This window comes from Sciurus vulgaris (genome assembly GCF_902686455.1).
Source record: "Sciurus vulgaris genome assembly, chromosome: 9".
NCBI classification, from domain to species: domain Eukaryota; kingdom Metazoa; phylum Chordata; class Mammalia; order Rodentia; family Sciuridae; genus Sciurus; species Sciurus vulgaris.
The window spans coordinates 36,483,467-36,499,851 of record NC_136469.1 but is presented as its reverse complement, the minus strand read 5'-3'; the positions used below and the strand labels follow the sequence as shown (position 1 = coordinate 36,499,851).

The following is a 16,385-nucleotide window of genomic DNA, read 5'->3' as shown; positions in this document are numbered from 1 at the left end:
GGTTCTCTTTGGTAAGAAGGCATGAATGACTTTCTCGCCATTCGGTTTCTCTTGCCTAGTTCTCCAGCTGCCTTTGTGTGAAAGAAAGCTGCTGTCATTTGAGAGTAGGAAGAAAAACAAAAGCCAACTGGCTTATTTGGGATTGAGTCCATGTGTTGACTGAATCAAAACAATATGTCCCAAATAAGTGACAGAAACCTTGGAGAAAACATGAGTGAATGTCTTTTGATTGTATCACCGTGTGGTTGAATGCAATGGCAGCAGAGCAAGGGCAATATGGACATTACCACCTCCAGCATTGTGTCTATGTGGTAAGTTGAATGGTAAGTCCAGGAAGTGAAAGAGGATGGAGCTGCCATTTGTGGAGATGTGCATGCTTTTTCTCCACTTGATGATGCATCCAATCACATTCCCATTTTTATTAGTGAGGAAATGGAAGCAGAGAGAGCTAAAGTATTTGCCAAAGGTTATGTTTCTGGTCAGGCAAAAAGCTGGGATTTGAATCTGGGTCTTCTCTGTATATGTGTCTGTTAATGAGTTTCTGCAGCCTTTGGAATTTATCTCCATTCTAGCAATTATAATATTAATTCAACATTCGACACATGTTTATTGAGCATCTGCTGGATGTTTGGCAGTACTTTAGGCACTAAGGATGAATAATTAAATATAACATGCAAAAATTCCTCCCCTCGAGGAGCTTAATTGTACTATAAATTCTAATCTCTTTGTTTCCCCACTTGATGATGTATAACTTGAGAACAGGGTCTTTGTCTTATTTATTATCTTTGTATTCCCTACACAAAATGTTCAATAAATGATTTATATGATTTTATCTCTTCTTCATAATGTTTCAGGAACCATGTTGTTATATCTAGGAAGAATAGTTCTAAGAAAAGATTGTTGTCCTAGGAAAGTGGTGAAATAGATTCCAGTTGGCCTACCTTCAGTCTCTTCTTTATCTTAGGCAAGCCCTTTTTATAAAGTCAAGGTATTCTTTGCCTTAATAGCCAGATGTCCTTTCAGGGAGTCTCTGATATGATATTGGGTAATTATCTATACCTTACATTAGCTTCATGTTACTACAATGAAATACCTGAGGCAATTAACTTATAAAAAGAAAAGGTTTGTTTTGATCCCTGATTCTGGAGGTTCCAGTTCTAGATCAATTGTCTCCATTACTTTGGGTCTCTGGTGAAGAGAACACATCATGTTTGTAGCACATGGAAGAACAAATGGTTTACCTCATGAGCTAGGAAGCAGAAGGATGGACAGGAAGAGGAGAGATGGGGTTCCACAATTCCTCTCAAGGACACATTCCCCAATGACCTGAGGCCCTCTCACTAGGCCTCACCTCCTATAGGTTCATAGCCCCTCACAGCAGACTCTTTTAACACATGGATTCTTTAGGGACCCTACTCATATTTAAACCATAACATAACTTTTTTTTTGGTCTTGTATATATTTTACTATCGTTTATCTTTTCTTTTCTGACATTTGTCTAGTTTACCTAAATTTTTATTTATTTTATTTTTTTGTGTTTTTTTTTATTTGTTCTTTTTAGATGCACATGGCAGTAGAATGTATTTTGACACATCATACATACATGGAGAATAACTTATTCTAATTAGGATCTTATTCTTGTGGTTGAACATGATGTGGAGTTTCGCTGATCACGTATTCATATACGAACACAGGAAAGTTGTGTCCGACACATTCTGCTGTCTTTCCTAATCGCATCTTTCCTCCCTTCCTTTCATTCTCTTTGTTTAATCCAATGAATTTCTAATCTCCCTCCTCCCCTGCTCCCCACTATTGTGTGTTAGTATCCACATATCAGGAAGAACCTTCAGTCTTTGTTTTTTTGGGGATTGGCTTATTTTACTTAGCATAATAGTCTCCGGTTCTATCCATTTACTGGAAAATGCCATAACTTCATTCTTCTATATGACTGAGTAATATTCCGTTGTGTGTGTGTGTATATATATATACACATACCACATTTTCTTTATCCATTCATCTGTTGCAGGGCACCTAGGGTGGTTCCATAGCTTGGCTATTGTGAACTGAGCTGCTATAAACATCGATGGGGCTGTGTCACTGCAGTATGCTGATTTTAAGTCCCTTTGGGTATATACTGAGGATTGGGTCAAATGGTGGCTCAATTCCGAGTTTTCTGAGGAATCTCCATACTGTTTTCCAGAATGGTTGCACCAATTTGCATTCTTATCATCAATGTATGAGTGAAACTTTCCCCCATATCCTTGCCAACATTTGTTGTTACCTGTATTCTTGATAATTGCCATTCTGACTAGAATGAGATGGAATCTCAGTGTAGTTTTAATTTGCATTTCTCTAACTGCTAGAAATGTTGAATATTTTTTCATATGTTTGTTGACCATTCATCTTTCTTCTGTGAAGTGTCTGTTCAGTTCCTTTGCCCATTTATTGATTGGTAAACCATAGCCTATCTTAACAAGCCTATGTGAATATATGAAATAATACTACCTTTTCTACTAGGACTCATCTTGACTCTAATGGACAACTCAGTTAAAAGAACTTTAGTTGATTGAATGGTATTTTTGGTGATAAGCATTCCCCCTATATCCCTGAAATCACAAAAGGTAAATGCTTAGTACATGTGCTTACAACCTGTTATTGATTTTTCAGTAGTCGCTCTTGGTTATTTAAAACATGAGTTGCTGGTACTTAAAAAAATAAGGCATTGGAACAGTATGCTGGACTTCACCCCAGCAATACAGCCCCACACACAGAGATTGGAGGTTTGGCTAGAGTCAGCTTGGAGCCACCTGAGGAGAGATGCTGGCCATGGAAATGCTCACTCTAATGTGCTTTCTAGGAAGACTCTGGCTTGACCCACGGAAGTGGTTCTGAATACCTTAAGAGCAGAGGCTTTGAACAAAGCCACTGGGTTTATTGTTCCACAATTTTAGTCTGTAATGATTCTATCCAGGACAGAATTACTTAAGGAAATGGCCATAAAATCCTTTCAGTTCCCTTATTTTCAGTTTTAGCCATTACAGACAAAAGCCATTTTAAAGCTTTTACCATATAAAACAAGACACCAAAATACTACCTATTGAGGTCCTAATGATGTTTTGTTTGTGTGTGTGTATACGTGTGTATGTGAATTTTTTAATTGATTTTTAATTATTTAAAAAAATTGTTTAAATTGACTAATTTATTTATTATTTTTAGTTATACATGACAGTAGAATGTATTTTGGCAAATTATACATACACAGTATAACTTTCTCTATTTTAGAATCCCATTCTTGATGTATATGTTGCAGAGTTACCCTGGTTGTGTATTCAAATACAAGTCTAGGAAAGTTATGACTGATTAATTCCACTGTCTTTCCTATTCTTCTCCCACCTCCCTTCCCTTCATTCCTTTTGTCTAATCCACTGGATTTCTATTATTCCCCTTCCAACATCCCTAGTTTTGGGTTGGCATCCACAAATCAGAGAGAACTCTTGGCCTTTAGGTTTTTGGGAATGGCTTATTTCACTTAGCATGATATTCTCCAGTTGTGTCTGCCTGGCACAGAGGAGGCCCCAATTTGATCCCCAACACCACAAAAAAAAAAAAAAAAAAAAATTGTACATGTTTATACCCTCAGTAACTCAGTTGGTAGAGTGAAGGACTGTAGGCATTTGTTGTTAGAAATTTTAAAAAAACATTCTTTGGGCTGTGTTTTCTTTGAATGCTGATTTAAAATATTAAGAATGACACACACACAACATTTTTTTTTTTCTGGGCTCATTGGATATAATTGTGCAAAGCAAGCTTGGATGATGTCTGGAATTGATTCACTTAGTGTAACTCTCATAATACAGAGAGAGGATTATTTCCTTATCCTGTGACCTTAAAAAAAATTGTAAACACACATTTAATGTTTAGTTATTCATTCAACCATTACGTGTTAAGCACTTCCCATGCACCTGGTAAACACTGAGCAGCTTCTGGATATTTAGTTTTAAACTAAAGAGACTCTTCTCTAGTCTCGTAGAGCTCATGGGGAGAAGATAGTTTTTTAAAGAATAACCTCACAAATGAGCCTGTTATAGAAATGCTATGAAGAAAACACAAGTGTCAAAAATGATCATAGCTGAAGGTCCTAATTTATATTGGGGTTATATAAATATGGTCAAGGAAATCTCTTGTTTAAAACCTCTAAGCAACTTCTTGTTCCATTTAAAATCAAGTTCAAAGTCTTCCCAACATGTGCAGGTCCTACATAGTTTAGTTGCAGTCCACCTTCCAATCTCCATTAGCAGCCACCTTTCCCTTTGCCCACACTTTTTTTTTTTTTTAATTTTGTATTGAGGATTGAACTCAGGCACTTGGCCACTGAGTCACACCCCCAGCCCTATTTTGTATTTTATTTAGAGACAGGGTCTCACTGAGTTGCTTAGTGCCTCACCATTGCTGAGGCTAGCTTTGAACTTGAGATCCTCCTGCCTCAGCCTCCTGAGCTGCTCATACATTTTAATCACATGGATCTTCTTTCTATTACTCAATTTTCTAAACTTGTTTCTGGTCTGTGCTTCTGTTCTCTGCTTGGACTGTTCTACTGAATCTTCTCGTGGCTGACTGCTTTTTGACAGCCAATCTATAGCCTGGGAGCATTTCTTTAAAGAGTCTGTCCTTCAGGATACAATCTCAATAGCCCCTTACTTCCACTTATCTTTTCACACTATCTTTGACATTCCTGTGTTGTGTGCCTTTATTGGTTTACTTGTGCTTTTTCTCTCCCATTGGAAAGTAGACTCTCTGAGTCCCAGGGTAAGACCACAGCACTGACCCCAGAATCTAGACTAGTGTTTGGCATATGAAACGTTTTATTTTTCTACCTAGAATGATATCTGAGTCATATACGGTATGTGTAGCCAAACCCAACTTAGTTTTTTTTGTGTTGGTCAGTTCTCTATTACTGTAACAATGCCAGAGATAATGAATGTAAAAGATTAAAGTTTATTTTGGCTCACAATTTCAGGTTTCAGGCCTGGGTTAGTTGGCCCCTTGCTTTTTGGTCTGTGGTAAGTGGCCAGGGCATGAAAGAGAGAAAGAGGAAGGGGCTGGGGTTCCATATTCCCTTCAAGGGCACATCCCCAGTGACCAGAAGACATCCCAGTAGGCCCCACCTCTTAAGTTTTCCACCACCACCCAAAAGTGCCCTAGACTGGGGACCAAGCCTTCACTCCATGAGTCTTTGAAGGACACTTAACCAGACCAAGCAGTTTTCTTGAAGTTTGTCTTCCATATTCAATCAATGATCAGGTAGGTAGGAGAGACTCAGGTTTTTATTGGTATCTGTTGAAAAACTCCTTGGCCAGTCTCATGCACACATTTCAAGAAGATAAATTTTAGTATGGAGGATTAGCATAGCTAAATTCACTTAGGGAAAAAGTATTTTCTAAAACATACCTCAGAGTTATAGCTCAGCTGTGATACATTCAAATTGTAATTTTTCAAAGACAATATATATCTCATTGCAAAGCAACTACCCGTGGCCTGCTTTCAAATTTTAGTGCGTTTCCCCTAGAACAGAGAACTGAGTTGCTTCAAAGCTTCATTTTAGGATACAGAAAAATTCCTGGTGTTCCATGGTGAGTCAGGGCATATTGTTGTCCTCCAACATTACTTAATTCTTTATGTAATGATCACTATTAAGCAACAACAATGTTGTCATTTTAAATTCAAAGACATTTATGTTAGTGGTATTTTTCTTTATTTAGTATTATATTAAAGTGGCTAAACCATATTTGTTAAAATGTTTCTAGAATGCCAGCACATCTGCAGCAAATGTGTAACTGGTTCATGTCAAAAGAAATAGACTTATTTTGAAAGAGTAGTTTGCTGGTCCTCCTACATGCTGATAGTTTTACTTCATCCAAGTATTGCATGTTTAGAAGATTGAAGAAGAGATAGTGAATTAACTACTGCCAAGAGTGAAGACAATGGTATCAAAACCAGATCAGAATAGAAAATGAGGAGGAGATCCTCCCTACTTCAAAACCTTCATAATTAACCTACTGCACCCATATGTTCAAAAGGGAGAAGAGGGAGAGCGCAGGGCGCGTGCGCACTGAGTAAGCGGGACTGAGAGAAGAAAGGCACCCAACCCTTAGTGCTCCCTTCAGAACAATGGCTGAATTCATGGACTATACTTCAAGTCAGTGTGGGAAATATTATTCATCTGTGGCAGAGGAAGGAGGGGCAACCCATGTCTATCGTTATCACAGAGGGAAGTCGGAGTTGCACGTGTGTTCTTACAGCAGGCACGGTCAGAGAAATAACAGAGAAAAGACATCCCTCAGTTCCGAAAGCAACTATGAAACATCAGCACATGCTCCAGAGGCATCCCAGCTGGCTGAAGATGTCTCAAAGGACCTCTACATAGAAGTATATCCAGGGACCTATTCTGTCACTGTGGGCTCAACTGCCTCAACCAAGAAGACTCATGTAGTAGCGGTTGATTCGGGACAAAGCGTGGACTTGGTCTTCCCTGTATGATGTTGGCCTTCACTGTCATCACATCACTCTTTTTCAAGTAGGAAGAAGAATAAAGCCACATATGATTTTCTTAATAATCACACATTAATCCTGCTTTTAGTGCTGACTATAGAGGGTCAGCCTTCCTGGGAACTAGGAAGTCCCATTTTAACTTGAGAGTCCCCCCACCCTCATTTGCCTGAAAGTAATAATGTGATGATGCTCTTTGAAGAGGTTTTTTTACTAGCTTTCCAAGTAAAGGCTAATTATGATAATAAAGGGAAAGACTTGGAAACACAGAATTCATTTTATTGCTATTAAAAAGAAGTTAAACACAGTGTTCCTCATGTATAGCTGTAGCCTTTATGAAAAGACAGCAGAGAGGCTGTAGAGACATTTGCCCAAAGCAGTCTACTACACCCTGTGGCCTTTGTGGAAGTGGTGTCCTCAAGCAGTGCCACTGGGCAGGGCCACTGGCTCCTATGCCCCTTACAAGTAGTGCCTTCCTGCTGTTTATCTGCATGGAGATCTTAATGGGGTAAAGATGCTGCTGCTTACTTGACTCTCACCTGCAGCCTGTGTTCTGCCTTCCATTGAGGAAGGTCTTGTCAGCCACTCTTTATAACCCTTTGTTAGGTATTTACCATCATTATCTTTTAACTTCCTGTTAAAAAGAAAGAAAACTCCTGAGTCGCATGTTGACTATAATTTTAAGGATCAAAAATCACTGATTTTTAAAAAGTCATTGATATATCCCAAGATTTTTTAACCTACCACTTTAACTGCCTGACGAATCATATCATTTTGAACATAGCTAATTTTTCCTCTGGAAAATGCTATATATTATGTGACAAAAATAAAAGTTTTAAATAAATCTATATTAGCATTCCTACAAGGAAAAGGCTCAGCTAGACAAGGGCCTAGTAAAGCAGACCGGTGTCCAACACCTTGGGACAGTGTTATATAAATGGAGAGCCTTGTACCTCCCCTCCCACAAGAAACTAGTCATAAGCTTCATGTGTTCTGTAAGCCTTCTGAAATTACATGCAAAATCGTGAGTACAATTTTCTGGAAAAGGAGGCCATGGATTTTATAATTCTCAAAGGGAATGTGACCCCAGATGATCTAAGAACCTTTTAAGGAGCCCCTAAGATGACCCTTCGCAGTCATTCTGCTTTACCTAGACCCCCAGGGCTTTTAGTTTGAATTCTTGGGAATTCTTGTCCCTTGGATGTGTCCTGATATCCTGACTCAGTTTTCTGTGTTCGGCTTCCTCTGGTAGGGTCTGCAGTGGCTTCATGTTGGTTGCTTTCAGGGTCAGCTCTTTGGTAGTTCCCACTACTGCAGTTTGTACTCTCTGTTTGTTGTCCTTCTCTTCTTTCCAGATGTTGCAACCTCTTGTTCCTAAACCCAAAATAATTAGGTATGGTGAATATGTCACTATTTTGATGAGTTTAGTCCTAATGACAAATAGAACTGCATTAAGGGACACTGAATCTCGTTGAAGTATCTGTAAGCTGCTAGCATTGTTCTGTATTTTTAAAGAGAAATAAACTTTGTTAATCAAAAAAAAAAAAAAAAAAAAAAAAAAGGAGAAGAAACTCTTGGGCCCATGAGAATGCTAACTTGTTATTTCTTTCTCTTTTCAAGAGGGCAAATTATTAAGACTTGATGTCTTATAGAGAAAAATCTCCCTCTGGTCCCTGTCCTGGGGTTTCTATACTATAAAAAGGACTATGCCCAGCTGGGAGGACTGTAATTCCCAGCTTCAGGCAACTAATATCAGAGGAACTCTCAGTGCAGTAACATGAGACAGGCCAGGGGCCCCTGCCCTTAGCAGACTCATGCATCATACCATGTGATTGCCTGCTTTGTCTCAATCAGCAGCTATTTTGGGACTAGGAGGACAAGGCTCTGTGAAGATGAAGCAGATCTGCATGATGTCACTTTTGGGGTGACCATGGAGGAAGGAGAGGCTGAGGGGGTAGTGCCAAAGCATGACAAGACGCTGAAATGATTCTCTATGTGAGAAATATATTCACATTATTGGAAACTCCAGAAACTGAGCTTATTCTCATTAACTTTTTATTTATGAACAACATAGCTTAGGAAACAAAAAGAAATTATTTTTCCTTACTACAACTTTGCCATAGTATAAGATTGGCATTCTAACTGCAAATGTTTGACATAAATATTTTATTCTTCCTACTTCCAAGTAAGATTTCTTCCTTCATCTCTGCCTCCCCCAACCCTCTTTCTTTTTTTCCTTTTCTCATTTCCATTTTTTCTTTTGGCACTGGGGACTGAACCAAGAGAGATTTACCACCTAGCTACAACCCTAGAACTTTTTTCTTTTCCTTTTTCAACTTTTGAGACATGATCTCATGAGTTTTCATAGGCTGGCCTTGAACCTGTAATCCTCCTGCCTCAGCCTTTTCAGTTGCTGGGATTACAGGTATACACCACCATGTACCTGGCCTCCAAATAAGATTTTTACCGGTAACAAGTGAGGGTGTGTTAATGGAAATAAGGTATAATGATTATTTCTCTTCTTTTCTTTGGGTATTATCTATCCGTTAAGAATGTGTCTTATGGCTGATAATTCTGGTCCTTCAAGTTACCAGGGATGTTGCCATAGTTTGGATCTTGAATGTCTCCCAGAGTCTCATCTGTTAAAGTCTTCATCCCCAGAGTGAAGTTATTAGGAGGTGGTGAAACCTTTATAAGGTGGGGGCTGGTGGCAGACCCTTAGGTCACTGGGGATAGTGTTTTAAAAGGGGATATTTGGGTGCTGGTCCCTTCTTCTTCCTCTCTTTTGCTTCCTGGCCATGAAATGAGCAATTTTACTCCACCACACACCCTTTGTCATTGCTAGTTGGCACCCTCACCAGAGACCTAAAAGCAGTGGGTTTGCCTGGACATGAACTGTCACCTGTAAAACCACAAATGCTCATCAACCTTTCCTCTTTACAGGTTGATTATCTCAGCTCTTGGGATACCGATGGAAAGATGAATCTTTTTCTTCTTCAGTATGTAGAAGATGAACAAGTGAATGACAGAATATTTTTGGTTGCCATGATAGACTCAGAAGATGAAAGAAATCCTCAATTTCATCATAAAAATTACAAATAAAATATAACAACAAAAGCATCAAACCTTGGGATACATTGCAACTCCAAAGAAAGGGGAATTATCAGGTAAATAAATGAACAAGGACCTAAAGTGAAGGCAATGAATTAGATGAGATGTGAGGGCTGATGAGGGAACCAGACCAGAAGTGGGCTCTGGGTATGAGATCAACAAGAAGAAGAGACAAATGACATGAGCAAGAGTCAGTGCAATAGACAAGAGCACTTGGATGAACAAATACGGCATATCTACAAATATCTGAGAGACGGCAGAGGCAACAACTAGACAACACATAAAAGAACAGGTAATTTTAGAAAGAAAACAAAAAAAGAAAAATTTGAAAATAGTAAAATTTGAACTGAAATTTTAATGATGTAACTAAAAGACTGAAGAGTCTAATTAATGAATTGGAGAATAATTTCTGAATTAAAAGATTAATGAAAAAACACAAAGAGAAATTAAACATAGAGAAAATTATGAAAGATTCATAGAGGACAAAGTAAAAGGATCCCACCAACAAATGCTGATAAAATTCCAGGAAATAAGAAAGAGAATAGAGTATAGGGGAGTATTAAAAGAGATAATGTCTGAGACCATTCTAAAATTGAAGGTGGGTCTCAGATTGGAGGAGTACATTAAGAGGTCTAACAAGAAAAAGAAAAACAAATTACACCTAGGGGAAAAAAAAAAAACAAACAGAAAAATTACAGGCTATCAAACAGAATGTGGGGGATTTAGGTTTATTAGACAGAAAAAAAAAATAGAAAACTCATAGAAGTAATAGTGGTTAGATTGGCAGATTTCTCAAGCTCTAATAAATGTAACAAGACTGAACAATTTCAGTGTGTTGATTCAAAATCATTGTCTACTAGTAATTCTGTATAACAAAATGCTAACTGGAGACGGAAGGTGAAATTAAGATATTTTCAGTCATGTGAAGGCTGAGAGGATGTTTCATATGGGTAAGTTGGAGTATTTTCGGGTTATCCTGTTGTTGGCGCTAATGTCTTTGGAAGTATAAATACTGGTGATAGATGCTGAGAATTGAAAGAGTGAATGCAGGTGCATTTGGTGAACTGAGGTTAACCATCTACCCTCCCTCCTTCTAGTGCACCTGTCTGAATGAGGATGCAAACGGAGTATACAATTGTTGCTAAGGCTCCTTACAGTTAGGCCAAAGCAGTAACAATCTGATGCACTGACACAGGATGTGGATTTGCTGTTTTTACTGCTCCTCTTGGTGTGCAGAGTTGGGGAACTTTCCTCACTTTGCTGTGTTAGCAGGGGTCTCCAGGGACCATGAAGTGCATTACTGTGATATTAAGAGACAGTATAGAGAGCATCTTATTTTTTTTTTTTAAGCAGAATAGAGGAACTCAGGTGATGCTAGTAGCAGAGTTGCTTTCTGTTGGTTGTAATCCTTACGTATGGATTTTTTCCCCTCTTTTTATACTGATAGATAACAGCTGTGAAAGGGCAGTTCTGAAGCAAGTGACTTCCTGATTATAGAAGAGCATCTCTTTGTAACCCACTTCTGAAGTATTGCCATAGCACTTCCTGCAGGGCTTTGGGCCAATCTATTTTGGCTAGCACATTCATGCCACGAGTGTTGCCTACTTACATTTCACAGCTGCTCTTGTTCTCAAAAGAAATGCCCTGACGTGATGGTATCCAGTATACTGGTTTCATTTTCTGTTGCTAAGAACAACACCACCACAAACTGGATAAGTATAAAGAAAATAAATTCATTTTGGCTCACAGAAACCTTGTCAAACTGGCTTTGTTGTGCCCAGATCGCGAATCCCCAAAGACCACCAGGGAGCCATCTCCAATGCAAAAGCAAAAGGGTCTTTATTGCAAGCTCGAGCTTGGACTCACAGCGTTCACTGACACAGCAGGTACTGGCTGACAGTCCCGAGTCTCGATTCAGTGGGATTTTTATGAGCTCCACAGTAGAGCGGGAAATTTGAACAAAGCAAAGTACACAGTTGGCTGATCTTCCAACATGTGAGGTTTGGCATATTTCCATTGGCTTAGGGTACCCAGGTCTTAACATATTGACATATATGGTTTGGAATTTTAGGCATTGGCTGGTTAGCTCCCGATTCGTTGTTTGCCAAAGGCCAGTCCTAATCTAGTAGCCTTCCTGGAATCGGCTATCTAGGCCTGAAATCTTTCATGCCCTAAATGCAGCCTGTCATGGCCGCGGTTTAGCTCCCTTTTCAGCTTTTATAGTAGACCCACCCTGGAGAAAATCCATTAACTCATTAAGCCATAAGTAGATTAATCCATTCCTGAGAGTAGACCCCTAATCTCCTCTTAATTGTCCTACTGGTCCCACCTCTTAGTATCTCATAGTGTGGATTAAATTTCAGTGTGAATTTCTAAGAGATGAAACCATATTCAAATAGTAGGACCAGATCACCTAGCAAGTTATGTGTCATTCTCCAGGGGCAGTCCTTGACCAGTTTTCTTACCTCAAGGATAACTGACTCTATGGGGTGATTCATGCATAGAGCTTTAATTTTTAATTTTTTTTGGTGAGATCAGGTTTAAATCAGTCTTCAGCTAAGACCATGTTTACCTCTTAGCACTAGTTCCCCTGCCTTGTCCTGTTTTCTCATCTCTCCTGAGACTACTCCCTGAATGATTCTGTGACAAGAATCCCCTATCAACTACTTCTAGGCAACCACGTCTAAGGTAGATGGTACTTAGACGTGGGCTTGTGCAACAGACAAATCACTCAGTTTGCAAAAAGGATCCTGATATTGTCGTTAGGTGGAATATTGATAGTGCCCTGAAGGTAAGCTAGCTAAGACACTTACTTGCTGGAAATTTGGATGGAATAAAGATAAAAGAGGATGCATTAAAATAGTGTAATTTCTTGAGCATTTGACAGGGTTGGGGGAAACAATAACTATAAGGACCTTTGAATTGGATATCTACTGCTAAGTGCCAATGATTTTTGATAAAAGAAAAAATATATATGTGTGTATGCATATATATATATATACACACATTGTAATGGTCAATTTGAATTGTCATTTTGATTGGATTAAGAGCTGTCAATAATTAAGAGGCTTCTGGGTGTGTCAGTGAGGGTGTAACTAGGAATGATTGGAATGTGGGATAGTAAACTGAAGTGGAGACCCTCCCTGAGTGTGAGCAGCACCACCCAATAAGATGGAATAAAAGTTGGAAGAACAAGGAAGCAGATGCAGATGCAAGCTCAACTCTTCTTGAATGGGTTATTGATTGCTGCTTTGATTGTCTGAGGATAGCAAACTCTCACTTCTTCACTCTTCCAAAGCATAATCTTTGCTTTTTCTGTGTATTGGGTAGATGAATATGTATTACATTATTCTCTGAACTTATTTGTATTTTTAAAAACTTTTCAAAGTAAAAAAAGAACTGATTTACAGAATTTTGTTGCAGTTATTATTTAAATGTGTTCATGTTTGTCTCTACATAAATATATGTCAATATATTACATAAATATAAATGTTATAGAAATAAATATATCAATGCCAAATGATATGTTTGTAATTTTAAGATTATTTTAAAATTATAATCACCATAAATAAACAATAAACTGTTATTTTTGACCTTTTAATGATAGTTTGGGTAAACTTAAGTACGTAGATTCTTAAAGAATCTACCAGCATACATTTATTCCAGATGATACCTTATCATAGGTCATGGTTGCCATTAAGAATTTTATTATAAACTAGGCATGGTGGCACACAACTGTAATCCAGTTATTCAGAAAGCTGAGGCAGGAGAATCACAAGTTCAAAGCCAGCCTCAGCAACTTAACAAGACCCTAAGCAACTTAGTAAGACCCTGTCTCAAAATGAAAAATAAAATAAATAAAAGGGGCTGGGGATGTAGTTCAATGGAATCCCTGGTACAAAAAAAAAAGTTTCATTATAATTTTAGACTAGTCAATTGACTAAAAAAGTAAAAATATGATAGGAATATTTAGATTATCTGTTGTTTTTTCTTTTTTGGGTAATATTTAAGTTTCTTCCAAAGAAACCAAATTTTTCTTCAAGAAATTGTGTTTTATCACTTTAGGAAATTACAGTGGTAATCAATTTGTTTATTCTAATTCATCATATTTAAAAACTATAATTCCATGGTCTTTTGCTTATCTACTTGACTTTATTTACAGCATAAAAAATAAATGTTTAGTTCTTACCAAAATTTTATAGACAGTCTGAAAGCTATGATGTCACCTTAATTTGGCCAAATCTATCTTTGCAAGTATACTGAGTGTCCTGTTTTTTATGAAGGTATTAATGAAGTGACTTTGGAAAGAAAACCTTCTCTGATGTATCAAATAAATCTGTAATTCTTTCAGGGCATCTTCCTAGCAGGACCTAAAGAAATTACCTTTGATTATTCTGTTAGTGGACTAATTCCAGGAGAACTTGTACCTTTCTCAGGAAATTAAAGCTATATTTGGGGCACTTGCTGCAGTAATGTACTACTGATTTTTTAAAGTTATAAAATGTGAAAGTGAAATGATTTGACCTGGTACATCAGTACCAGGGCAGCAATAAGAACATTGCTTGGGCTCATATTACCACTTAGCTCCCAGAACCACACTGTAGGGTAGAGTCTTTGTATCCCACAAGATCTAGCACAATGTCTTCCATGAAGTAAATAGCCAATGTGTTTCTTTCTAATACAGAGCAGTTTCCAGGAGAACCACTGATCTCCTAATCAAAGTGTCTGACCATTTATGTTTAGGATTCTATTTCATTTTATATGAAGAACTTAGTAACATGTCATGAAAATAACAAAATTATTATTATTTGAAATAATCTAGCTTGGCGTGAGTACTTTAATCAGTTTTCAAAGTCAGTGCTTTTCCCTTGGGTAGACAGGATTTCAGAGTTTATCATGAACACTGATTTCCCTAAAACCTGAATATAATTCTAAACCGTAAGAATTCTAACATATGGAAATAAATTAGTTATCTTAACACATTTGTGAAACTTAACTACATTCACATCTGAACTGGTACAGTATTTTGACATCTTCATCCTCCTAGATTGAAATAAAACTATTTTTGGTAAGCCTGAAAAAAACTGGAGGAATACAAGTACAAGTTAGTACAATGATTTCATAGGTCTTGGTAGTTATAATATGCTTTATCATTTAATGGTGCTGTGGGTTAGATATGTGTCCCCTGAAGGCTGATGAGTTGAAAGCTTAGTTTTCAGCTTGGAGCTATTGGAAGGAAGATGGTGGGACCTTTAAGAGGTGGGGCCTAGTGAGAGAAGTCTGAATTGTGGATGTGACACTGTGGAGGGTGACACTGGGGCTCTGGCCTCTTCCTATATCTCCCTTCACTTCCTGTCTACCATGAGTTGAGCAGCTTCTTCTGCCACTTGTGCCATGATGTGCTGCCTTACCAGAGGTCCAAAGGCAATGGGATCAACCAACCATGGACTGAAACCTCCAAAATTGTGAACCAAGATAAACTTTTCCTCTTTTTAAGTTGATTATCTTAGGTATTTTAACACAGTGACAGAAACTGACTAATACAGATAGTTACCTTAAAATGTAACAATAATATAAATCTTGGCTATGATAGAATATGAGAAACTTTAGCAAAATATTTACATTTCACAGTAAATGCTGCTAAAAATCAGGGAGTCCTCCCCCTGCAAACCATGCCACCATCACTATCTTCACTGCCAAAATGACAGAATGCAACACTTCACTGTTGCTGCTTCTATTGTATTAATGGAAATTGAAAGTAAAATATCCTTTATTCTTTCTTCCTTTTGTTTCTGTTGTCTGGAAATCACTGGGTGTTGTGTTTGTATATTGTATATAATAAATATTCAGCATTGGTGGGACAAGAATGAGGTTGTTTTATAGAGAGATTATTTCATGCAGAACCCTATTACTTAACATTCTATTCTAGACTAAAAGCAGAACTCATATACTGTCCTTAACAAAGGACCACATCATTCCCAAATGAAAACTTAAAATGTTTCAATTTTGGACTGGGGATATAGCTCAGTTGGTAGAGTGCTTGCCTCACAAGCACAAGGCCCTGGGTTCAATCCCCAGCAAAGCAAAAAAAAAAAAAAAAAAAAAAAAAGTTTCAACTTTACCAAACATATGATATCTAAGCTTTTGAAAATGTTGAATTTCCATAACATCTGCCATGTTGAAAGTTATAATGTTACAGAAACTGCAAAACATTCACTCCTTTGGTTTTGTCATAAAAAGTGAATTACAATTTAGTGTACACTTTCCAAATTGTTTAAACTTACAAGATGATGCAACATGGCAAATTACCCAACATAAAACAGTCAATATATTAAACTAAACATTTCAATTCACACTCATGTCACATATACATACAGAAGAAAGATAAAAGGACACACTATCTTTTTTATTGGTTCTTTTAAGTTTTACATAACAATAGGATTCTTTTTGACATAACTATAAAAGCATGGGATATAATTTGTTCAAATTCAGTCCTCAGTACCTCCTCTTTACCTCCCCTTGTCCCTCACCCTATATCCTTCCTTCTACTTTACTGGACTTTCTAATTTTACTTACGATTTATTTTTAATTAGTGTCTTTTGGATGTACATGATGGTGAGATCCACTGCAGTATATTCGTATACATACACAGGGATGTTAGATCAGATTCTTTCCACTGTCTTTTCCTATCTCATCCTTCCTTTCTTCCTTCATTCTCCTTTGTCTAC

General features: G+C 37.6%; 1 protein-coding gene across 1 annotated transcript; it reads left to right on the top strand.

The window, feature by feature from the left end:
• Positions 1-276: 276 nt before the first annotated feature.
• LOC306669781 (A-kinase-interacting protein 1-like) lies at positions 277-7,199 on the top strand (the record flags this gene model as incomplete). Its single annotated transcript, XM_079153949.1, has 3 exons — positions 277-311; positions 426-517; positions 6,119-7,199. 3 exons carry the CDS (start codon positions 277-279, stop codon positions 6,535-6,537), a joined length of 546 nt encoding a protein of 181 aa, XP_079010075.1. The 3' UTR covers positions 6,538-7,199.
• Positions 7,200-16,385: the final 9,186 nt, after the last annotated feature.